This window comes from Aulonocara stuartgranti, assembly GCF_965226115.1.
Source record: "Aulonocara stuartgranti genome assembly, chromosome: 7".
Classification (NCBI taxonomy): domain Eukaryota; kingdom Metazoa; phylum Chordata; class Actinopteri; order Cichliformes; family Cichlidae; genus Aulonocara; species Aulonocara stuartgranti.
Genome location: NC_138945.1, coordinates 65,074,297 through 65,099,197, shown reverse-complemented (window position 1 = coordinate 65,099,197; position 24,901 = coordinate 65,074,297). Strand labels below are relative to the sequence as shown.

The 24,901-nt window shown below is 39.6% G+C and overlaps 3 protein-coding genes across 5 annotated transcripts; 2 read left to right on the top strand and 1 right to left on the bottom strand.

Moving 5' to 3' along the window:
• Positions 1 to 322: 322 nt before the first annotated feature.
• On the top strand, positions 323 to 9,375 carry agbl2 (AGBL carboxypeptidase 2). Of its 3 annotated transcripts, none has more exons than XM_082539936.1 (23): positions 323 to 601; positions 756 to 806; positions 2,248 to 2,377; positions 2,656 to 2,823; positions 2,951 to 3,058; positions 3,242 to 3,392; positions 3,495 to 3,750; positions 3,947 to 4,348; positions 4,581 to 4,723; positions 4,964 to 5,123; positions 5,310 to 5,436; positions 5,525 to 5,625; positions 5,788 to 5,882; positions 5,994 to 6,069; positions 6,182 to 6,253; positions 7,221 to 7,301; positions 7,423 to 7,512; positions 7,659 to 7,734; positions 7,823 to 7,975; positions 8,104 to 8,134; positions 8,214 to 8,425; positions 8,542 to 8,665; positions 8,782 to 9,375. In XM_082539936.1, the coding sequence occupies exons 1-23, from the start codon at positions 593 to 595 to the stop codon at positions 8,996 to 8,998; spliced, it is 3,033 nt and encodes a 1,010-aa protein (XP_082396062.1). In that variant the 5' UTR covers positions 323 to 592; the 3' UTR covers positions 8,999 to 9,375. The 3 variants fall into 3 exon arrangements, with proteins under 3 accessions (XP_082396062.1, XP_082396061.1, XP_082396063.1); XM_082539935.1 differs by having other exon boundaries at positions 6,182 to 6,277; XM_082539937.1 differs by having other exon boundaries at positions 563 to 601; positions 6,182 to 6,277; positions 7,423 to 7,479.
• Positions 9,376 to 9,408: 33 nt separating this feature from the next.
• Positions 9,409 to 11,913, bottom strand: tmem17 (transmembrane protein 17). The gene is made up of 5 exons (XM_082540020.1): positions 11,700 to 11,913; positions 11,435 to 11,538; positions 9,943 to 10,056; positions 9,686 to 9,829; positions 9,409 to 9,603 (listed from the first exon to the last, which is right to left on the bottom strand). The coding sequence occupies exons 1-5, from the start codon at positions 11,812 to 11,814 to the stop codon at positions 9,526 to 9,528; spliced, it is 555 nt and encodes a 184-aa protein (XP_082396146.1). The 5' UTR covers positions 11,815 to 11,913; the 3' UTR covers positions 9,409 to 9,525.
• Positions 11,914 to 12,264: 351 nt separating this feature from the next.
• LOC309709497 (uncharacterized protein) lies at positions 12,265 to 19,725 on the top strand (the record flags this gene model as incomplete). Its single annotated transcript, XM_082538110.1, has 12 exons — positions 12,265 to 12,846; positions 13,017 to 13,112; positions 13,397 to 13,630; positions 13,713 to 13,869; positions 13,980 to 14,024; positions 14,124 to 14,640; positions 16,845 to 17,454; positions 17,538 to 17,633; positions 18,152 to 18,397; positions 18,489 to 18,642; positions 18,745 to 18,807; positions 18,893 to 19,725. The coding sequence occupies 12 exons, from the start codon at positions 12,265 to 12,267 to the stop codon at positions 19,420 to 19,422; spliced, it is 3,330 nt and encodes a 1,109-aa protein (XP_082394236.1). The 3' UTR covers positions 19,423 to 19,725.
• Positions 19,726 to 24,901: the final 5,176 nt, after the last annotated feature.

Below are 24,901 nucleotides of genomic sequence, written 5' to 3'. Positions count from 1 at the left end.
CTTCTTCACAAATGTACTCAAGTAAAAGTAAAAAGTATCGTGCAAAAAAGGTACTTTAAAAGTACATTTTTTTCAAAAACCTACTCAAGTAAATGTAGCGGAGTAAATGTAGCTCGTTACTACCCACCTCTGATTATAGGCTAATAAAAAGCCTTCCCTTCATAGACCATGGATAAAAGCCAGACTATTCAACGGTCCAGCCGAAATGTGAGACAGGGGACAAAGACTATACATGCTGTGCAGTCCCGTAAAGAGGGTAATCTAGTCACCGTACTGCCATGTAATGTTATTATTATTATAAATCTTATAATAATGTTACTATTAGTATTATATTGTTATTATTTGTAACTATAAAATTATTTTGAAAATGTATGTAATATTTTACACAAAGTATTTTTTTTTCTTATCGACATCATCATCGCGCATTTCCTAGATTTTTTCAGTAAGTTACCTGTTTCCATGGCAACTTTGGTGTTGAGGCTTTTGGTTGCATAGCAAAGTCAGGTCCCCCGAAAAAGGTTGTTCAGTGTAGTCTTACTTACCTCTAAAACGTACGCTTATATTTCGCCGGGGGGCCGTAGTACAATCAAATATGAGCGAGGTAAGTGGCCGTCAGAGTGTGATAAACGTAGAAAGCGCTAGCACGGTCAGAAATGTTAGCAAGCTGCCAAAATAATGTATGCTAACGATAGTAGTGGCGTTTACACGCTCGAAAATGTAGTGAACAAGGTTTTTAAGTTGCTGTCTTCATGCAGGAATGCCAGGTTAAGATCCCCGTGAGAGATTCTACACTCAAACCTACACAGGTAATTTGGAGTTTCTTTGTTTACGTTAAATGTTATTTTAGTTTACTAAAGCAGAGCTCTGATACAGCTACGTTGGGCTGCGCCCTCATTCACAACGGGTCGCCAGAGCGGGCAGTTGTACGTGTTTGATTTGGTAGATATTTTTTAAACAAAAGCCAGGCCTAACCCTTTTTGAAAAATGACCCTGACGAAATAAAGGGGGAAAAGAGGGGGTGCGGGGTCTTGATATTCAAACTAAACTGTAAAGATCCAATCCAATCTAAAAATCAATTAAAACTGAACTATATGAAAAACCAAAAGAATGAACATTTCCTTTGGAATTTAAACGACGTGAGAAACCACTACTGAAATGTACAAAATAACTGTTTTTGTCTTTTGGTCATATTTTTCTGATACAGGTTGCACACACGGGCAAAACACATTTTTGTCATTGAAAGTATTGCAGTGATTTGTCCTGGACTACCAATGGTGGAAGATCCTGTATCAGATCAGATCCTGTTGTGTCTCTTTGGAGGAAAATGGGGGGTATCAGATGATTTTGATCTGTTGCTTTGATTTGAAATTATACAGTCAGAAGATTATATACACTTATCATGGGCTTAAATATCAAACACCAAATGGTAATTTGGGGGGGTTAATGAATTCTTTGAACTTTTCTTTTTCCAGGCTGGAATGATTGTACAGCCTATATTATTAAAGAATTTAAAAATGAAAATTATTTAGGATTTTCTGTATTCCAGACACAGGGTCAGAAAGTATACAGACACACTTTAACATAAACAGTTGTACATAAGTTCAAATTATGCTGGTGTGTCACCACTTTCCCAAGGTGTGGAAAAACACCCAAACAGTCATACTCAGGACAGGAAATCTAAAGTTTTATGTTCAGACAAGTTAGCAAGTTAGCTATTTAGTCATAATGGCAAGTATATATTTGGAGTGAAACTTTCAAACTTAAGCCCTCTGTACCAGCTGTCAAACATGGTGTTCGTAGCATCATGCTTTGGGGCTGTTTTGCTGCCAGTGGTACTGGTACGTTATTCAAAGTGATTGAAATAAGGAGGACTACCTCCAAATTCTTCAGCTAAAAACAACAGCTAGACATTTAAAACACAATGAGCCTTTCCAAAAGGACAATGATCCTAAACACACACATACACAAAAAAACATTGTTCAAAGAAATTATTAAAAGCTTAAAAATCCCATGACTTTCATTCCAGTGATGAGTGTATGTAAACTTCTGAACTCTATGTATGTAACAGCTAATGACCGACGGAAAGACCTGAAAACAGCATAACTGAAAACATCCACTAGAAGATGTTGAAATTTTTTTATTTTATATTGTCTTGATTACAAACCAGTATTGGTGCAGGTGCTAAGTTATATATGTTTATTGGTTAAAAATTGATCCAGCACTGATTACTTATATTTTCCTGACCAGGCAGAGAAAACACCAACCATGGTCAGCTCTGCTGTTAGGAACTGTGGAACTGCCCACCAGCTGGACACAGCAGACACCAGTTACTCCCGCACAGATGAAGATGATGAGGAACTGACAAAGATGAAGCAGTGTAAGCTGTTTTCATAAAGGGTGTTATTGTATAACATGTATGTAGCCTAAATGTTGCTGATACACGAGTGTCAATGTAATGAACTTTTGAAAAGCAAGCATGGTCATCTCATTTCAGTTTTACATCTTTATATATTTAACAAGCACTGTTTTATAAATGAGATAACTGCATCTGTCAGCGTAAACCCCATGAGGCAAGTGGGCATACATGATGAAGATTGTAGCAAACAGCATGATTGTTAAAATAGCATTAAAGGTGTGTTTCATGTTCCCACTCAGTATGTAGAGACCTAAGTCAGAAGCTGAGGACCACACAGCTACTCGTTACCATCAGTGGTGGACGACCTGTTATAAGTCTCAGGCCACCACCAGAACTGGTCAACTTCTCATGCGGCATCCGCTGGCCAATAGAGTGTGAGGTCATCAGAGACATTATCCATCACATAGGTAATGCTTCATTTCAATAAAACTTTGATGTCACTGGGTTTTTTTAGTGGTAAGAATAAAAACCATACCAACAATATGTTGAACAGAAATTTGGCATTCCCTTGTTTAAAATGAGTGTATTTTCTAGAGTGGGACCCACCAGAGCCAGAGCCCTTCTATCAGTGCACAGGATATGAGAGGACACCCATGCCAGTCGGAGAGGAGAGGGGGAAGGTGGTATTCTGCATTGACCATGGTAACTCTTAACTGTCATCATTGGGATTTATGTTTGCACTTCCAGGTTATTTCATATGTACTTTAAGTTATATACTGTATACTGTCACTATTCTCTGAAAAAACAATGTAAATTCAGTGCATCTTAAAGCTTTAAGTAAATTTAGTGTTTCTTTTTTTTTTTTGTTCTTCTCATCCTTTAAAGCCGCTAAGCACCCATATTTCACCTACTCTCGTATTGGAGGAAGCAGAGAACCCATTAAGCGAGCCACTTTTTATGATGTCAGTCAGTCAGAGCTGACTCTCAAGTTTGAGTCACGGTTTGAGAGTGGGAACCTTCAGCAGGCCGTCCAAGTGTGAGTCTGCAGGTTTATTGTTCTTTTCAGTTGTATATTTTCACTTTTGGAGTAATGTTAGGTTCAGTTTGGATCTCTGCTCATATTTTCTTGCCTGTTCAGGGGTGCCTATGACTATGAGCTGACCCTGCGCACAGACATGTACACAACAAAGCACACGCAGTGGTTTTACTTCAGGGTCAGGAACACAAAAGCTGGCGTCACCTACCGCTTCACTATCATTAACTTGATGAAGAGGAGCAGTCTGTATTCACAGGGTATGAAACCACTCCTGTACTCTGAGAGGGATGCTGAAGAGAATGGTGTTGGATGGAAACGCGCAGGTTCAAATATCAAATACTACCAGAACTGCAGTCAGGTAGGTGGCATCTGGATTAAGTTTAACTATGATACCTTATTTCCCAGAACCAATCACTTTCTCCCTTTGAACATTAGCTGAGAATTAAATGTATGAACATAGTGTAGAGGTAATCTGTCAAAGATTAATGCCTGAACTGAAAGTCTGACTGTAGACAGGATTGTTTCTAAAAGTATATTTTCTCTGCGTCACTTAGAATACAAAGGACAACAACAGTGATGGCATCACCCTTTACTCACTCTCCTGGACACTCCAGTTCCCTTATGATTCAGACACCTGCTACCTGGCCCACTGCTACCCCTACACATATTCACGCCTGCAGCGCTACCTTAGCCGTATTACTTCCAACCCTACAGTTAGGTCATACTGCAAAGTACGGGTCTTGTGCCAAAGTCTTGCTGGAAACGCTGTGTATGTGATAACAGTAACACCCCAGGACTCTAACAGAATGGACGACAAGACCAAGAAGGCTGTGGTGGTGACAGCCAGGGTGCACCCAGGAGAATCCAATGCATCCTGGATGATGGAGGGATTCCTGAACTTTCTTCTTGGTGACTCAGATGATGCTCAGCTTCTCAGGGACACTTTTGTTTTTAAGGTGCCTGTTGTCTCTATTCTGGCTTAATGTGTTAATCCGTACTGAAATACATTGCAAATTTGTGTGTTTGTTTTTTGTTTGTGAAAGAAGATAACAATCAATTTAATATAATAAACCTATTTTTTATAATACACTTGTTTTTTTTAAACGTATTGTTACAGATCGCTGTGTTTCTCTAGTTTTAATTATGGCAATTAAGCTAATTTTTGTTTGCTCCTCTTTGGTGCTGCAGGTGGTCCCAATGTTGAACCCAGATGGTGTCGTGGTGGGTAACTACCGCTGCTCTCTTGCAGGCAGGGACCTCAACAGAAACTACAGGACACTGCTCAGAGATTCCTTTCCTTCTGTGTGGCACACCCGAAACATGGTGGAAAAGTGAGACTTGATAAAAAAAAAAATGCTAAATGCTAAAAAAAAAAAAATCATTTTTGACATGTTTAGAGTTGCTTAATCAAGCTCAAGATATTTCTCCTTTGAAGTGCCTCAGGCTTTCCAATATGTTTCAAATATGATGATTACCAAACAGCCTGTGCATACACAATTTTTTAATTGATTGTGAATGTTGACTGAATTTGTTTCTTAATCGAAATCTCTGCCACACTGCATTTTCCTCAGATTACTGGCCGAAAGAGATGTAGTTCTTTACTGTGATTTTCATGGTCACAGCCGAAAAAACGATGTCTTCATGTATGGCTGCAAAAACAAAGGTGACTCTACACTGAAACTTCACGCGAGAGTCTTTCCACTAATGATGAGCAAGAATGCTAGCAATAAGGTAAAGTCTATTTTGTCTGAGGGCTTTCAAACACTGTTGCTGACTTTTAAGATTAAAGTTCGACATTTTTTTCTGTGGTTGTATGGGCCTTACCTTACCCACCTGTTTGTCACTCACCAGTATTTAAACTTCAAGTTTACTACCTATCAAACTCTTGATATTTCATATACACTGTTCTTTTCTTAGTTCTCCTTTAACAGCTGTAAATTCCGGGTGCAGAAGAGCAAAGAGGGCACAGGACGAATCGTCATGTGGAGACTTGGCATCAAAAACAGCTACACCATGGAGGCCACCTTTGGAGGCTCCACTTTAGGTGAGTAAAAAACTTTCTGAAGATGTGCATGTTTTTTGTAAGCTTGCACATATCACGTAAGCGGATTTATAATTTGCTGAACTCTTAGGCGACAGGAGAGGAACACATTTTACTACTCAAGACTTGAAGTCCCTGGGTTTTCACCTGTGTGACACCCTCCTGGACTATTGTGACCCTGATCCAATAAAGGTGAGAGATTAAGCAAATATAAAAACAAATACTATAGTAAGCTCCAACTCAGTCTAGTTGCTATTGTATGACCGTTAATAATAATCCTGGATACTTGTGTTTTGATATAGTGACTGTATATATATGCAATTATTTTAATTTTGTCTGTGCTTTTTATTTGAGATCACTTATTGTCTGACAGAATTGGCATTGCTGCAAAAGGAGTTCAGAGAAAGACTGGGCAAAGATTTGGGCAACAGCTCTGACCTCGAAACCAGGTGATAAAAATATATATTTTTATCCATACTAACCACACTTGGGCAATGTGAGATTGGGAGAATATTTTCTGAATTAGCCTGAATGCAAACATTTTTCTTTTGCTCTCATAGCACGAGTGGCTCAGATAGTTCAGATTCAGAAGGACTCCCACTTCATTTGCTGAACCAGCCAGAAACATATACAGAGGTAAACTGACTACACTAATACACCGAAGCCTCCAGCACCTGTTTGACTGTAGTAATCAGTTTTAAGTCATATGTTCTGTTAGTTTACAACATGCTTCTGTTTTCTGTCACAGCAAACTCCAGTGACGAAAAAAAAGAAACACTTCAGGAGTCATAAAGAGAGGAATAGACGACGACCAAACAGAGTAAAAAACAAAACACAGCAAAAGGTCCTGAAAAGCAACACGAAAAGTCTTTAATCAGCCAGATCTTAAATAAAAAAAGAAAAAGTTGGTGATTCTTAAGTTCACCTTGACTTTTGTTTGATTTTAGCCATTATGAACTCAAAATATTTAATCTTTTTCTGGTCTTGCCTTTTAGAGGCTGGCATTTCTGCAGATTCCTTGAACCATTTCATGGTTTTATGCACTTTAGAGGGAGAAATATGCAATTGCTTTTAAACAATTCTTTAATTTTTTCATTTTTTTAATACCAAATCATGATTGCAGTCACCCATTGACATCACCTCTCTCATTTCACATCTTTATTTTATTATTGCAATTATTGCGACGTTATTAGCCCACATTTACCCTTATCCTAGCTTGTTTTAAAAATGTGATGCAGGCCTGAAATGCAGGACTGGATGCATATTAACAAATGAAATGATCGAACAAAAGAGGAAATATTTTGAGGTTATCTAGCCTGGAATAAAAGTCAAAGTCCATCTAAGATTTGAATTTTCATTATTTATATTGTAGATACAGTCAGAAATGGTCTCCTGACCTAAGTGTTTTATGTACTAGAAATGTCACATGGGCCAAATATAAAATCTGAAAATCTTCTGCAGCCAACTCAGATATTTACTTATAGCTCTGATCATCACACATCCAAAAAATTTTTCCTATTAATTACATGCTATTGGACAATTTTAGGGTCTACTTTTGCAAGCCACTGTAACTATTTCATGAAAATTTTAAGCCAAATTGCAAAACCCTCATTAAAGGTTCTTTGGGATACCAAAGGAAATTTCAATAGAAAATTCTGTTTGATTTTGGAACCACTCCAAAAGGATATTATCCAGTAAAATTGCATCTTATCCTGTTTAGTTTAAAATTCAAACGATTCCAACACTTTGGGAATCACTGCTGTAAACAATACTCTTGATCTTTGCAGGAGTCTGACGTGCCCCCTGACAAAACAATCAAAGAGAGCGTCCAAAAGAGGCCTGCTGAACGCCACAGGAAGAAACCTCACGTATGAAACAGCATCCAAACGTGTTTGTGGTCTTCACAGTAACACCAGCTACACTACAATATTGAGGCTGGTGAACAGATGAAGACATTTACTGATCCTTACTGTTTCCTCCTTTGTTAAGGTAAACACTCTGATGAGAAAAGGTCCTACAATCACTCACCATGGTGAGGTCAGTCAGGTGAGGCTGTGGCAGGGCTGCAAGCATGTAAAGGTGATCATGTGAAGGTCATTTATTTGAAGCCTTATGCATCAACCATAAACCTGCCTTTTGTAAGCACTAATAATTCACAGAGAATCTGCAGATGTCTTGCAATACCTGGAGCAGACCATAATCTTTCATTTCAAATTTGTAATCAGGAAAACTCAGATCTACATTACAGTCCAGAACCACGCCCACTTCACAGCAAATACACCGGTGCTTCACCCCACAAAGGTAAGGTTTATTTTGGAGATTCAGTCTGCAGGTAAAGGTCAGAGTATTTCCAAACTAATGTGGAGCTCTTGCTTGACTTACTTTACAGGTGATCCGGACATGGAGACAGGACGGCCGGGACACTCCTCTCCCCCACTGAACCTCAGGGCTCTCATTCCACCGTCATCAAAAATCATAAAATCCAGCCAGCATCAACATCACTGCCACCGCCAGCCTTTTACCCCCTACAAATTCTACAAAGGTTTGTCTGTCTGTACACTTCTTTCAGGTGGAACTTAATTATATTATTACTAATGTTAAAAAGTCAGTCAATTCAAGTTTGTATCAAATTGTCGCTCCTCTGTAGTGAAACTTGTCTTCCCCTTTCAGGGCTGCCACCTTTGCTTACATCAGCCCACGGGTAAACCTCACAATCTTATTATATCTTTATCATTAAACAGAACTAAAGATTGAGAAATGTTGTGTCTCTTTTGTGACAGATCTCCCAAATTCACCTATGTGAATATGTCTCCAGAAATAATTCCAAGAAGGCATCTACTGACAAGTTTCAACAACAACAAATTCAGTGGCCGGCACATTTTTAGAGACAGCTCTTCATGGCTCTCACATTACGTTGATGCAAAAGAGACCTCACGCACAGAAATGACCGAGACCAAATGGTATAAAAGGGAAGAAGACAATTCCTCAGAAGGTTGGGTTGCACATTTGTTATATTAAGACTAGTCAGTTTGTAGTTAGTTATTATTGTGATAAATTTTCATGAAATAGCTCCATCACTGTTACTTACTTTACTTTGACTTTATTCAGTGGATTCATCACTGTTCAGACATGATGTTCAGGACCTGAAAGCTCATACTCGTGACACCTCCCTGAAGGAACCCGATTCATGCAGATTTTTTGTGCCTGTGCTTAGGGACCTAACAGGAATAAGGTGAACTTCTCCATTATCCTCTTAATTCTGTGATTTATTATTTCTGTTAAATATTATGATAATAATACAAGCATTGTTCATTTAAACCCTGGTCTCTCCTTTTTCAATTTCCTCAGAAAAAGCAACGACAAAAGACACAGGGGTATTTTACCTTCATCCCCCATGAGAGAGCAACTTCCACGTCCACAGAGTGACACAGTCAGCGTGCTTCAGGCTAAGGACATTAGGCTCTATCACTTTGGAGAAGAAAGCCATACAACTGTGACTCCACAAGAAGTAATGGTCAAAAGGACATCACAGTCAGCCTTGCACAAGCGAAAACCTCTAATCTGAGAAGTACACACTTAATTTATTCACTGGTCAGTGATGGAATTTTTTTTCTTTTTTACTTCAACAGTTGTTTACAAAAGAAACCCTAGAAAAAAAATACTCAGTATGGATCAGAGGGAAGGGAAAACTCCAGGAATAGTTAAAAATGCCTCTTATTAAACATGAAATAAATAAATTGACTCTGAATTTAATCACTTTTTTTCCTTTTTGCTTAATGTTAATGGCCCTGATAAAGACCTGATTTATGGCTGAAAAATCTTCATCTTTGGCTCTTTCTAACAAACGACAAAGGATTCACATCATGTTCATGTTTTTTAATGCAAAATGTGAAAACATATTAATAAAATAAATGTTAATAAAATACAAAAAATATATGTTAAAAATCCCCTATTTTCAATAACGGATCTTGAGTAGCAGCTACCCCGTGCAGCATGTCTAAGACAAAATGTGACAGTTTCTTGTTGTTAGCCTGTGACCCTGGAGATGTGAGCAGAGGTTTTGCCCAGATGTGGACGTCAGAGTGTGAGAAGTCAGTCAAACTGTCGCAGATGAAATTGGCTTTCTGTGTGTCTGACCATGTCGCGGAGCGCAACAAAACCAGAAATGGCCTGGGAGCATTCAGGGATACAATCCGTGTTAATAAATGTAGCTACGAAATTCTGAAAATGTTGATAATGCAACTTACCATACCTGTGTGAGTATGAATAAGGCAAGGATGATGTGAACACCTCTCTCCAGGGGCTGAACAAGGATGGCTTCATTAAAGAGCTGAAACAGGATTAATGGAAACTGCAGCAGGACGCTCAAGAGCCAAAATCCAGCCAGCTCTGGGACCTTCAACAAATACAGTCATTTGACAAGTTTTCATCTCTGCCGTCCACTCACTGGGTTTCTTTACATATAATTATACAAATATCCTTATTTCATATGTGAATGTATAAATGCACCTTTTGCTGCAAGTTCCCGGCATAACCAAGGTAGAGTCGAATAGCCTCGATCAGCGTCATCAGGATAAGAATAGTAACAAGGATGATTTTGTAGTAGTCTGACAAAGCAGGATACTGGTGGAAATAACAAGCCAAACAACACAGTTTATAGTCTAACACTAAAACTTGTATCCACTTTGTAATGTTTTTTTTTTTAAATGCTACACTCTGAGATAAACTCAAGCAAATTTCCTGTTGCATTTTCAGATTTAATTTTTTAAAATAATAAGTATCGAAAAAAGTCAGATATTACTGTTTTGGGATTTTATGTCCAGCTGAAAACACTCAAAAAATATTTATGTGTTGACTTTAAAGCAACTGAAATATAAAAATTTTGCAAAGTGCCAAATGTGTCTCAAATGTTAAATCTTGTTCATTCTTCCACATCCTTGCTTTTAAACGTATGATGTGATTTTTTTTTCTGCTCCTCTTCATAACCACTTGTGTATTTTGGAATGTTTTTATTGGTAAGATTACAGTTCCTAACACACTGGGACAAAGTCTGTTTTTGAAAGAAAAAAAAACCGTGAAAACGTGGCACACGGTACTACTAAAAGGTCAAATACATTTAACATATTTTTAATTGAATGTGATTTTTGCTAAATAACTACACTGAGTATAAAAGGAAGCCAAGGTTTGTAATTTTTGATACACGATAGTCTTCTTGCTATCATGTATTCTCCTTTTTGTCTCAATAACCTTTAAAATTGGTATTTACTGTTATTTCAGTTGCTGTTTTGTCCAGTAACTATTTATGTTTCAGTGGTGAGCTACATATTTCATGTGGTGCTCACAAATAATTAACAAAAAACACTAAAACAAAATCTGAGCACCCAGTTGAAAGTTTTCCAGGATTTACTGCAGCTTCATTCCCTTTAATTTGTGCCCACGTTCATTGTATCCCACAAACATTTGTGTAACTTAGGGGCTTTAATTTAGCACCTCGGGCACAGGGTAGGTTGCAGAAAACATTCGACATGTTAACCTGGGAGACCTTCAGGCACCTGTGGAGTTTCCAGCATGACAGGATGGAGCACCATGTCACAAGGGAAAAAGTAATAACTAAGTGACCTGGTGATCATCAAATTCACACTTTGGATCCATGGCCAGGAAACTATGCAGCAGATGGTAGAGTAGTTAGCATTGTTGGTTCACAGGAAGAAGGTCCTGTGTGGACTTTGCATGATCCCCCTGTGTTTGTGTGGGTTCTCTCTGGGTACTACCAACAGTCAAAACACATGCAGCTAGTGAGGTTAGGTTATTTATTGAATCTAAATCGACTGTAGCTGTGAATGGTTGTCTGTCTTTCTTTGTTAGTCCAGTGACACACTGGCGACCTTTACAGGGTGGACCCCTGATGCTGAAATCCAGCATACCACAGAAAGGTGCATAACAATCTAAATAAGAGTGGAAAGGGTCAAGATTGTAAACCAGAATTATGTTGGCATAATACCTTAAGCTGCAGCATTACAGTTTCACTGATCCACCACCAGGGGAAGAACCACATGTTAAAGTACAGAGACATCTGGAGCTGGAGGCTTGAAAGAACTCGATTGTCTGAAAACAAATACAAACAGCAGAATATACACGAACCGAATAAGCAACCTAAGTGCAAATAAACTACTGGAAAGCTTAGTTTGAGTAAACAACAGCCATTAGTGCAGCTACATCAATGCTAACACCAATGCTAATTCATCAGTAACGTTAGCTGCATTCACCGTGTGCCAAAAACGCGTCGCGGTCTTTAGAGGAAGACTCCGTCCGACTCTGGTCAAACAACACGTTGCGAGAAAAGTCCTCTAAATGTTTTCTAAGTGTCTCCGGGAGCTCCATGGTCCGCTAAATAAAAACATTACAAGAGGAAAACCACTCCGCCTCTTCCTCACTGAGAAACTGAACGCCGTTGTCGTTTCCATGGCTACCAGGGAAATCTCGCGTTCTGTGTTTAAATCTCGCATGGAATATGTTCTTTGTATTTAACCAGACACCTTTCCTCTTAGTGCTTTTATTAAATAGCGCATCTGCCTACAATATATTAATATACCACAGTGGTAAGTAAGTAAGTAAATAAATAATTTATAAATAAATATTAATAATGAACTTTATATTTGAGAAAAAATGTCTAACATTTAAAAAAAAAAATAATAATAATCGAAAAGTAGCTCTGCAGATTTATAGGTGGAGCTACATTAGCTTTAGATTTTTGGACGTGTTTGGACAGACTATTAAATCACTTGTACTTTTGTTTCCATTGAAAGTGAAAGTTACAGATGTGGAACGAAGATGGCCGAGAGCTGTGAAGTACTACATTCCTTCTCCTGCTCCATATGCCTGGATGTTTTGAAGAATCCCGTGACTCTTCACTGTGGCCACAGCTACTGTATGGACTGTATAAATGGCTGCTTCGACCAGGAGGATCAGAGTGGTATTTACAGCTGCCCACAGTGCAGACACACTTTCAACCCAAGACCCGTCCTCAAGAAAAACACAGTGCTGGTTGATTTGATGGTAAAAATGTCTGTGAGAGCACAATCCAACATGCGAGTAAAGGATGAAGCTAGACCAGGGGATGTGGAGTGTGATTTCTGCACTGTGAGGAAGCTGAAAGCTGTTAAGTCTTGCCTGGTATGTCTGGCATCTTACTGTGCCACTCACTTGCAACCTCACTATAAGTCTGCTGCGTTTAAGAGGCACAAGTTGGTCGAAGTGTCAGCTTCCATACAAGAGAAGATCTGCTCCAAGCACGACAAGCTACTCGAAGTCTACTGTCGCAGTGATGGGCAGTGCGTTTGTCTCCTTTGTGTGATGGACGAACATAAAGGCCATGACACTGTCTCGGCTGCAGCAGAGAGAAAAGATAAGCAGGTAATAATATAGTTGTAGACTTCCAACCATCATCCATGCTGTTGTGAATTTCAATTTAAAGTTACTGCTAGAGCTTCTGTTATAGCAGTCATAGGGTTTTAAGGGATTTTTTATATTCAGCTGTATTTCTGTAATTTAAACTTTGATGATTTTGTAATGATGGCTTTTAGAAACAACTTGGAAAGAAGAAACAAATAATCCAGCAAGGCATTCAAGAAAAAGAGAAGCAGCTCCGGCAACTAAGACAGAAAACTAAAGGACTGAAGGTGAAGTTTTGAATCTGTGTTATGTAAAGTTTTCCTTAAAAATCTGTTTCTGCAAAGTAACCAGCATTGTTCCTTTATGTCCTCTTGTCCTATTCTCGTGAAGGTTTTTTGTTACCTCAAAGGAAAAAAAGTGTAATCAAGAATAAATTTGCCACTTCCAAAACGTCATGTAAATTCTTAACAAGATAAAATTATGAAGTTGTCTAGAAATTAAATAAAATTAATTAAATTAAGCCCTTAAACCAACAACTGTGAGATGTTAAATGGAATTTTTTACTGCTCAGGCTTCAAGTGATGCAGCAGTTGCTCAAAATGAGAAAGCCTATGCTGAGATTGTTCTGAAGGCAGACAAAAGGCGCTATGCCGTGAACGATCTGATCAGAGATCAGGAGAAGGCCGCGTTGAGTCGCGCTGGGGAGCTTGTGGATCGGCTGGAGAAGGAAATCAGTGAGCTGAGGAAGCGAGAGGACCAACTGAAGCAGCTGTCGCTCACTGAAGATCACATTAATTTCCTGCAGGTGCGCAAACAGTCAAATACGTGGATCATATTGTGTGCAGGGCAGCAGTTAATGATGTGTTTATTGTTTTGCATGTTTACAGCACTGCCAGACCATTTTTGACTGTACAGAACCTGATCTGTCTTCTGATGTGAACATCCAACTGCACACACCTTTCGACTTTGTCACAAAAGCTATTTCTGACTTGAGAGACAAAATGGAAAGCGTGGCCAAGAGCATTGCACAAATATCTGAGACAAGTAAGATGAGAAGTTAGCTAAAATAATGCTTAGTAAAATCATGCTAATCATTTTTAATTAAATAGAACAGGAAGTGCTACTTTCAATAATATCATGTTTTGTACTTTTAGTTGAAGTTGATCCTGATCCCAAGACAAGAGAGGAGTTTTCTATGTGTGAGTCATTTGTTTAGTGTACATATTTTTATTCAGTTTCTGTGCTTTCCGTTACTTTGATTTCACTGAGTTAATATTTCCTGACATTGTACTTTTCAGATTCCTGCTGCATAACATTGGATCCCAACACAGCATTTGAAAACCTGTTGCTCTCTGATGGAAACACCAAAGTAACCTGGGCTAAAAAAACCCAGAGGTACCCTTACCACCCAGATAGATTTACCAAATATGATCAAGTGTTGTGCACTGAGGGTTTATCTGGTGTTTGCTACTGGGAGGTTGAATGGAAAGGGCCACGGGTTGAGATAGCCCTGTGCTATAAAGGAACAGAGCTGGAAGAAAGTGGCTTCGGCTACACCGACCAGTCCTGGTGCATTTCTCTTTCTAGTTCCTGTTGCGCTTTTTGGCACAATGAAGTCAAAACTAGAATACCCGTCCCCTGTTCCTCTACAGTGGGAGTGTATTTGAACCACAAGGGAGGGAGCCTGTCCTTCTACAGCGTGTCTGATTCTGGTCAAATGGTGCTCGTTCACAGAGTTCAGACCACATTCTCCCAGCCTCTGTACCCTGGGTTCATGGTCTCCAGAGGAGCCTCAGTTAGGATAATCACACCAGAGTAAAGCGACATCAGAAGCACCAGAATTACATCAGGTGTATCAGTACATGTTTATCACTATTCACAAAGTACTCTTAAGTATAATAATACAGTCTGTTGACTCTTGCTCATTATAGCTAAAGCGTCCTTGTTTAAAATATTTTTGTTTGTGAGGCTAAAGACATTAGGCTAACATTTACTGAACTGAATTTATTTGGCAAGTGTGTTTGTGCACAGAGGTCTGTTGTGTGTATACAGTGTTCAAGAGGGTGCAGTTACATAAACATGCACTAATATATTCATAGAGAAAATCCTCTACAGAAATGTCAATGCTGAGAATTCTTAAACCATTATGTGACTGTTTAATTATGTCGATAAAAGTGGAATTCTTCTTCTCAAAAGACTCATTTCTAAGTGTAATCTTGCAAATACAGATCCATAGAACTGCATTTTAAGACGCTGTTATTATTATTTTTATGGTGCACAGTGGTTAGCACTGTTGCCTTATAGCAAGAAGATCCCAAGTTTGACTCCACCATCTGGCCAGGACCTTTTTGTGTGGAGTTGTCATGTTCTCTGGGTACTCTTGCTTTCTCCCACAGTCCAAAGACAGGCAATTAGAGGGGTTTAGGTTAATCGGTAATTCTAAATTACCCATAAGGGTGACTGCGAATGGTTGCCTGTCTGGCGACCCGTCCACCTCTCACCATATGATAGCTGGGATAGGTTCCAGCCTATCCCAACTACCATAGAGGATTTTATTTGTATATTATTTAACCTCTTAGGACCTGGCGTCCACATATGTGGACATCACATTGCAAATTCAAATTTTATTTGTCACACACACACAACCATACACAGTATGACATGGGGGTGAAATGCTTGCTGTACAATGCCCGACCATTAAATGACAGAAGAAAAGTTTTACAATATTTACAATTTACAGTTTACTTCTGTCACGGGCTGAAAGCAGGGACTCAAGCGCAGAGCAGGTTGATGTCTCAGAACACGATTTATTTACACACCCGTGCAATAATATATACAGTGACGGGAAATTCAGGGTTCCAGGGGATTAGGGGAAGGCTCTCTCTCTCTCACGCTCGCTCACGTCCTCACACACGTTCGTACCGCGGGGAGGTCACAGGTCCGGGAAGATAAGCTGGAACAGGGAAAGGGAGAAATCACTCACAAATCACGAAGGCAGGGCGTAAAGGTATAAGACCACGGGAGCTGGAAAGGTAGACTAACGTCAGTAGCGCAATCATCCCGCGATGAGAGGATCTGTGACCCAGCCTCAAATAGAAGACGGTTAATCAGCTGATCCCCAACAGCTGTGAGAGCCAAGGGCGGGAGCCAGCTGTGAGCTCCGCAGGCAGAGAGATAGGGGGAGAAAGAGAAAAAGAAAAAAACACAAGTGTAGCCTTGTGAGGCCGGCTGGGCAGGCACGGGGACCATGACAACTACAGAATTTACAAATTAATTAACATTTGGGTTATTTAGACCAAAATACTCAATTTTGCTTTACAAGGGCCTGATATCCACTTACAAGGACATTATACTGCTACTGTTCTATCAAAATTTTTAATGAACATGCTCATATGTGGCTCTTATTTTTCTTAAAAACAAAAATAAAGTAAAAAAAAAAAAATCTGGTAATTCTTTGTTTTTACATTCATCGGGCCGAATATGTCCAAATATCAAAGAGAAACTAAAAATGCATGCCGTGGAAGAGTTCAGGTCTTAGGAGGTTAATGTTACAAACTCAAAAGTGAAACCAAATTCTGCCAACATAAGAACCAAAATAACAAAAAGGAAATAAACTTATTTAATTGCTTTAAAAAAGGTTTTGCAGCTCACTAAATCATGTATATCTACTAGTGCTCTGTGGTTTGGCCAGAACGTGAAGAATAAACTCTAACTTAGCAAATTACTTTTTTCAAAATAGCCAAAAGGAAAGCAGGGGTTGTTTTACTGACCTGTATCAAAATGGCATTTTTTTCTGAAAGAGAAATAGCTTTGAATCTAGGTAACAGGTCATGACTGCATTTGATGAAAGGCTGATACTTTCACACAAATACTTTCACTTACTTCCAGTTAATGCAGTTATTCTTTAAATCAGAATAGCGGGCATTTATTGTGCTGTCAATGAGGTCTTGAGTGCCCTCCCACTAGGAACAAGCTGCCTTTAAGCCACTCCTTCCTCAGAGAAATAGAAAGTAACTTCTCTTGTGGAGGAAGAAAATGGCTCACGCTGTGGACCTATTTGACTGCTCCGTATGTTTGGGATTATTGGAGGATCCAGTGACTACTACTTGTGGACACAGCTACTGTATGAAATGTATCAATACTTTCTGGGATACAAAACATGACAGTAAAGAAACTTACAGCTGCCCTCAGTGCAGGCAGACTTTTAACAGAAGGCCTGTTTTGAAGAGGAACACCATTCTGGCTAACTTGTTAGAGGAACATAAGAAAACAACCAGACAAGGAGCTGCTCCTACCGTAGCTTCTGATGATAACACCTATGCTGCACCTGGGGATGTGCAGTGCGACCTTTGCACAGGGAGGAAACGCAAAGCTCACATGTTTTGTCAGGTGTGTTTAGCCTCTTACTGTGAGGCTCACCTGGAACCTCATTTTCAGGTGCCACCGCTACAAAAGCACAAACTAGTAAAAGCTTCTACGAGGATCAAAGAAAGCATCTGCAGTCGTCATGACAAACTTCAGGAGCTTTACTGCCGCACCGATCGGCAGTTCCTGTGCCTCATGTGTGCGGTGGATGAACACAAAGGCCATAACACTATATCCGTCACAGAAGAAAAGCAAGAGATGCAGGTTAGTCAGTTTAGTCCCATGTTGTAAACATTTGTTGCACGGGATTTATGAGGTCCTGAAAAGTTTCTGCATTTGTTTAACAGAGGCACCTGGAAAAGACCAAATGGGTAATCACAGACAGAGTGCTGGCTTCAGAGGCCAAAATGGAAAAGCTGATGGAAGCTGCAGGCTCTATAAGAGTGAGTGTTATCCCCAAACATAAATATGCATTTGTTTGGTTCAGCAAAGGATTTTTTTGTGTTTTTAAATACATAATAAGTAATAAGTTTTATATCATTTTGAGTGGAAAAAGTATGTAAACCTTAAAAATTAGCAGTGCAGCTAAGGGGGGGGAAATCATTTGTTTTCAGCCAGTGCGATGACAGCTGTGAGTCGGTGCTCTGTTGACATTATTTCAAAAGGTTAGTGGAACTGTTAGAGTAATACAAGATTCATGTTTGGGACTCAGTGGCAGGGGTGAACAAACCTGGCTTAGAATCAATCATTCATTTAATGTAAAAAAAACAAAACAACAAACAGTATTTAAAATTAATAGGAGTATTAACTACTACGTGTCCTAAGCCAAGATGCTGAGCACCAAATTGGTGTGAGAGTTTACAAGTCAGCAATTCAGTCAGTGATTGAGTGTGACTTGTTTAGTTGGCTTGGATCACTATTGTAACAGTCATAGCAGGCAAATAGTACATTTTTCCTACAGGACGCTGCCTGGGAGGTGTGTGATGACTTTGAGCGGGTCTGTGAGGAACGTATCCTGCTGTACACCCACTTCCTGAGGAAGAAGTGCTCTGAGATGAGAGAGAAAGTTGGAGAGGCTGAGAAAGCTGGAGTGGACTGGACCGAACACCACCTCGGGCAGCTGAAGCGTGAAGTGTCTGAGTTAAGGAGGAGAGAGAGTAAAATCTGTCAGCTTTCACAAACAGAGGATCCCATTCAGTTTCTTCAGGTTATGGCTGCTTTTTGATACTTTAGGCTTATGTCTCATTTTGTATCCAGTTTGTGAGGTTAAATATTAATATTAATGTTTCCCTGTGCAGGGCTTCCAAACCCTGGGTGACCTCCCTGTGCTCACAGACTCACACAGAGAGCTTGACAACTTGACAAAGTTCGTCACTGCACAAAAGAATAAAATGAAAAAGATGAGCGACGAAGAAAAAAGGGATCTGACGGATTATTCTGGAAAAATCATCAGTAAGTGTGATCATCTGGGATCATTTGAGATTTTTAAACATCATAACTGTGGTCTCATGTTATTTACTTAAAAACTATGCTTTTTGTGTTTTTCCTTACAAGTGTCAAGAAGGACAAGGCCGCAGGAGGGACGGACAAGGACAGAACTTGTGATGAAATATAAGAGTAAGCATGATGTTAATGACTACAGACATATTTGAGAGCTTAAGCGAGTCCTTCGTAATCAATGAGTTTTTCATTTTCCCTGCAGACTCCAAAATCGAGGTGGATCCTGACACTGTAGCAGCTTGTCTTTACCTCTCTGATACAAAGAAAGAGATATCATGGTGTGACAAGGACCAGGCTCATCCAGATCACCCTGACAGATTCACATACTTTTACCAGGCTTTGTGTAAAAAGGGCCTCAGAGGAAACCACTACTGGGAGGTGGAGTGGGATGGTGGCATAGTTGAGGTGGCTGTGTCGTACAGAGGGATAGATAGAAAGGGTTCAGGGAAAGATTGCTGTTTTGGCCACAATGCTCTGTCCTGGAAATTAATCTGCTCTCCTTCTGGTTGCACATTCTGGCACAATAATCTTCACAAAGGTCAAATTCCTCCGGCTGTCTCCCACAAAGTAGGGGTACACCTTAATTATGAAGAGGGAACGCTGGCTTTTTACAGCGTATCTGGAGTTGAAAGTTTGACACTGCTGCACCAAATCCAGACAACCTTCACCGAGCCCCTCTATCCCGGGTTTTCTGTGGATCTTGGTGCAACACTGAAAATAAGCAACATCTAGCTGGCACGGCTGGCAGCCTTAAGCCAATTTCCCTCGGGATGAATAAAGTGTGATCAATCAATCAATTTTGTGACCGGTTGTGAGTTAGATTTCCTGTTCATGAAGTTCATCCAAAAACAAACTTTTTCAAACTTGTGTTTATTGATCAGATCACTCTAAGTTATTGATAAGGCAGATGTTATTTCGAGGGAAAATAAAACACAATTAAGTGCAATAGCATCAAATAAAAATGACCTTTGACTTCTGACAGCCGTTGGTTACAGCAATGCTGACATTAACCTGCTTGTGACGATTGCCTAATGAGAAATAAAGATATCAGTTTAAAATTGTTGACATTTTTAATTCCCTCTCAATGATTACTCACACAGTGACCGCACACACTGATCATCCCAAAGTAAAGATTGAGAGAAAATGAAATCCATGAAGGATACAAAAACACTGAACATGCTAATGACATCATTGAAAGCAGCATCAGTTTCATGTGATGTATTTGTAGAATAATTATATTTTTAAAAGAGTTTTTACATGAAAATGTGTTTCTATTTTTTACTTCATGTTGTGTCTCCAGTTGTGTGTGAACGTTCGATTAGTTCACAGAGTACAAACAATTCAGCCTCCACGTGCTGAAATAAACCTAAAAGAAAATCAAGTGTGTCAGGTGGCTGGATGGGGAAAAACTGAAACTGATGGCGAACCTGTTGATGAGCCGACGGTGGTGGACGTGTCTGCCATTGAACCAAAGGTCTGTAAGAAACACTGGCCTGGTCTTCCTGCCGGTGTTTCCTGTGCAGGTGGATATGGAACAACCAAAGGATTCTGTCAGGTATGTTTTCTGTGATTTCAGTGGAAACTTGTGTTCTGTTGACAAATGTATAAAAAAAAAGAAAGAATATAATCTGACATATTAAAATCCTCACAGGGTGAGGTAATACCAGGATGCTCTGTAGAATCTTGACCACTTTGTCATGGGAATTGATCCGCTGCTGACCGCAAGGCACTGCAGTGGAGACGTTTGACTTCAGATGTTTGGTGTAAAACCAAAGCTCTCAGGAGAATTCTCGAATACTGTAACTCTACATGAGTACAGTAATGGAGTATTTTTACTTTGTCGCATCATTGATTAACATAATTCAACGTTTTAACATAATTTATTTTAAAAGAATTTTGTCTGTGTGCGTGATGCTGTGCGAAGCGTCCTGCATTAGAAACAATGGAAAACTATCCACGTCTCTCATTTTCAGCGTCTCGTTTGATTTTTGATGCAGTACGCTCATTTGGCCACACAGCGGCGCTGCTGACTTGTTAAATAGCTCAGCAGAAACATTTCAAATTTTATTCAGCATTCGTTTCGTGTCTTATTATGAAAACGCCTCATGCGTGACCTCATCAGAAGCTCAAATGCTATTACGGCAGCCATAAGTGACGCCCATATCAGGAGCGACCAGTTTCTGGTCAGGCTCTGGTGTGCTGGATTCAAAAGCCAGCCAGCCCTCATAGAACCCCATGTTAAAAAGTTCAGTTTCTCAGCATCAAGCTAAAGTAAGGGTTTTGTTCTGAATCAACATTAACGTTTAAGAGATGGATGGACTAAAAAATATGGACCATGGAAGAAAATTGAGAACAGTTAAAACATTTATTTTATCTTAAAATATCTGAATAACTGGAGCTGCTTTTATTTGCACTCATTTATCAAAAAAAGAGGAAACACATTAGCAGAGGAAAAGTCATTTTCAAAGCATTTTAAACAATGAAAAGTCCTTGTGAAATCTGAGGTAACATACAACTAAACCATCGGAAAATTAAATTGATGACTGCTCACTATACGGCTGAATGTATGAAATGCTTCAATGATAAATAAAAAAAAAAGACAGAATTTATGAACTCAAGGATAATCATACATATAACAATTACAGCTGTAACCATTAGTACACACATCAAGTTCAAATGATGTCCATTTCAAAGTAATTGCTGGAAAGGACATTGTCGAACCCGGTACAAAATTCAGGATAAGAACTGTAAGTAAATGGCACTTCAAGGGTAGCTCCACAGGTATGAGCAACAGGCCTTCTGTTGAGCCCAGTTTCAGCATTAAAGCACACACAAATTTTGTCAACACAGATCACAGAAGATCCTGTGCAGAAGTGCAGGATTTTTTCAGCTTTGGTTCATCAGTGTTTTTGACATAACGCTGAAGATGGTTAAAGGTTGTCTGTTCTCCCTGAGACAGTATCAATTTTGTTGTTTCAAATAGCTGCACTACTCTTTTGCCTGTGGCCTTCTTTGTCTCATACAGAGACAACACACTTTCCTTGTCTGACAGTTTCAGCTGCAGATGTGCCATGGGTGTGGAGAAGCAATCCATTATATACTTTGGCTCTTGGAGAATGGCCTTATGAGCCATTGTTTCAATGGCAGGATGCATGTTGTTCTTAGGTGATGGGAAGTGGGAACCCATCCTTGTAGAAAAGGTGAAGCAGGTCCTCTTCATCATTTTCATCCAATGTGCCTTTTAGAACTTTCTCAACAGCTGATCTCTCAACAGGAGGGAGATAGTTGAGAAACGATGTACGGTAATCAGAATGTCTACATCAACTGATGCCTTTTGACAGCCTCACAGGAAAGACACCATGATCTAGTAAGCCTTTTCACCCATATCTGCCCAACTGCTTGCCTTTTAGCCTCACAAAAGTCTGGCCTCAGCCTTGGAACTCGTTCAGTTTCACCTTCACACTGTTCCAAAAATTGCTCCCAAAATGCAGTGTAAACCTCCCTTGACACCCCAGCGTCATCAACAGCATTTTCATTTACAAAGTTCAACTTTAAAGTCACATTCATTATGCTACTGTCCATAAATACAGTCAAAAGATCATCAACAACCTTTATCCTGCCAATTGATACACGTAGGGGGCTCTGTGGATCTCCTGAATTTGATGGGGAAAGTTGGTTGCTTGAATCTAAAGGCAAACCTTGTGCGATGATATTCAGTCCATGGTCCTGGGTACAAGAAAAAACATGCACTTTCCATAAGAAATGTAAATGAATTATACAGATTCTAAAATATCAATGTTCTGAATATGTTTGAAATTTATTTGTGCAAGTACTGCAGTAATTGACAGCAGACACATTAACCCTTCAAGTTCATGAGACTCTTCTTCAATCTTTTACCTTAGCCTATTAAAAATCATGAATGTTCTTAAAAAGTCTACAAAATATGTCAATAGATTTTAAGACATTGAAAAAAGATACACCTCTTTATTTTCAGCCTACATGTCTCACTTACAAGAGTAAAAGGATGTATTACAGTGGCGTCCACGTTACCATGGTAACGGCACAGCCAGATAACTTTATGAAATTTCAAAACATATGTGCACTTAACCAGTTATGTTAATTAACCTGAACATATTTACAAGAGTTAACATTAAAGGCTTGCATATACAACAAGTGTTTTTCAACAAGTTACTCGCCTTCTCAACCCCGGTGTTTTATGCTGTCTTGTTCTTTGACTTACGGAATTTTATACGTACTTTGTCTTGATGCATCTGTATGATGTCCTCTTGTGGGACCTCTCTTGACCGCAGGAAATGTTCTAAATCCTCCTCCATTTCTGCTCCGTACCGTACCGCACCCTTCAACAGAACCGCCATCAAAAAGTAGCAGGATCTTTTGCGGACGCTCGCAAAACTTTTGCAAGATCCCGAGTAACTTTTGCGAGCGCTCGCAAAAGTTCTTCTCATTTTTTTCTCCCATGTCCCTTGCGGGGCTCCGTACTGTACCATACGAATAATATGACCGACCATACAGCAAACATTTGCTTGGCCTGCTAATGTGACGCCTCGACCAAAAATCCTGGCCACGCCCCCTGCTGTGACATCACGTTCCAAAGAATCAAAGGATCAAAGGCTCAAAGAGCGCTGACGTCAAATTCGCAGCCACGAAAGTCTATAAATACCCCCTCTTCACCGTTGCAAACACAGTTTTACTTGGAACATTTTCAGAAACAGCGAGTTGTGTTTAGCAAACCAGAAACCTTTCAGAAAGGGACTATTTTAAAGTTAAATAATTAAGCACACGTATTTTTCTTTCGACACGTTGCATTAAGCTTTTAAAGAAATGTCACGAGAAATAGTCAATAATTCACAGTCTGACAGAGCGATTCCAGCGGAATCAATCGAACTATGTGGGTTAGTGGAGAGAGAAATGTCGGAGCCTAGGGACCTTCAAATGAAAATACAAGAACTCCAGTTGGAGTTAAGCACCCTAAAGCGCGAAAAGAAATATTACAAAAAGAATTACTATCGCTTTAAAAATGAGCGTGAACAAATGAGTACAGATGTGCATGACAGGAATGTCCACTTTAGGGAAAGCATGGTTGAGCTTGAAGAAGTGACTCAACAGTCAGATAACATCCAAGCTCTAATTGTTGCAGAGAATAAAAATTTGCAAGCAGAGGTTAGAACCTTTCGGATGATGCTCCATGAATTTCAGGAAAAGGAAGCATCTCTGCTTGAGCAGAACAGCAACATTGTTGCTGAGTTGTCTCAGATTGAAAGGGAGAGAAATGAACAGAAGAAAGAGAACGCACATCTCAAGGAAGCGTTAGTGAGACTTGAGCACCAAGTGGGAGAAGCTCACCATAAAATATCAAAAAAAGAAGAGATAATAGAAAAACAGAATAGAGAAATAGATCACAAGACTGAACAGATAGTTGAGCTGAAAAAAGAAATCTGTACTCTTCAGCGTCGGGTGAGACAGGCTCTGGATGACAAACAGTCACAGGTGGAATCTCTGGAGGCTAAATTGCAGGAACAGGTTAAAGCCGTTCAAATGATGCACTGTGACTTTCAGGAAAAGGAAGAATATCTCCTTAAGGAGAACAGCAGCATTGCTGCTGAGATAAACAAATTAAAAACAGCGAACACAAATCTCAAGAAACGTTTACAAAATCTTGAGTATCAAGAAAAGACAACAGAAAGTCTGACACTGCAAATATTTTGGCTGAAAGAAAAAGTCAAAGAGCAAAATTTCAAGATTGTTCATAACGAAGATCTCATAGATGAACTTTATGAACATCTTAAAATGAAAAGAGAAATAATTAATAATCTTCAGGATGAGCTGAGAAGGGAGGAGGAAGAAGAAATATTAGCTGCTGTTCACAACATCACTGGTGAACCTCTGCAGCTGGAGAATCTTGCTCCTGAACCCGAGGAGCTTTTTTTTCCTGCCTTGGAACCACCTCCTGATGTGGTGCCGACACAGGAGAATCTTGGTCTTCAACCTGAAGAGCTTGATTGTCCTGTCTCAGAACCATCTCCTGACGTGGCTCCGACTAGTGGTTCATGGCGTCATGGTGCCAAACGCCTACTTAAAATAGGTTTAGGTGTTGCCGCAGTAGGCCTTATTATACCTGCAGCTTACTGGGGCTTTTCAATGCTTAACAGTGATTGCCTATTTAACTCTGTCTATGGCCTCCTTGAGCCAT

Excerpts from the sequence above, each read along its gene's own strand:
- agbl2 (XM_082539935.1), top strand. Across the intron at positions 7,513-7,658 it reads AGGGCTGCAAGCATGTAAAG|GAAAACTCAGATCTACATTA; the intron begins GTGATCATGTGA and ends ATTTGTAATCAG. Across the intron at positions 7,976-8,103 it reads CCCCTACAAATTCTACAAAG|GGCTGCCACCTTTGCTTACA; the intron begins GTTTGTCTGTCT and ends TTCCCCTTTCAG.
- tmem17 (XM_082540020.1), bottom strand. The coding sequence starts at position 11,814 with ATGGAGCTCCCGGAGACACTTAGAAAACATTTAGAGGACTTTTCTCGC. Across the intron at positions 10,057-11,434 it reads CTGTAATGCTGCAGCTTAAG|TATCCTGCTTTGTCAGACTA; the intron begins GTATTATGCCAA and ends TATTTCCACCAG. Across the intron at positions 9,830-9,942 it reads CCGGGAACTTGCAGCAAAAG|GTCCCAGAGCTGGCTGGATT; the intron begins GTGCATTTATAC and ends TATTTGTTGAAG.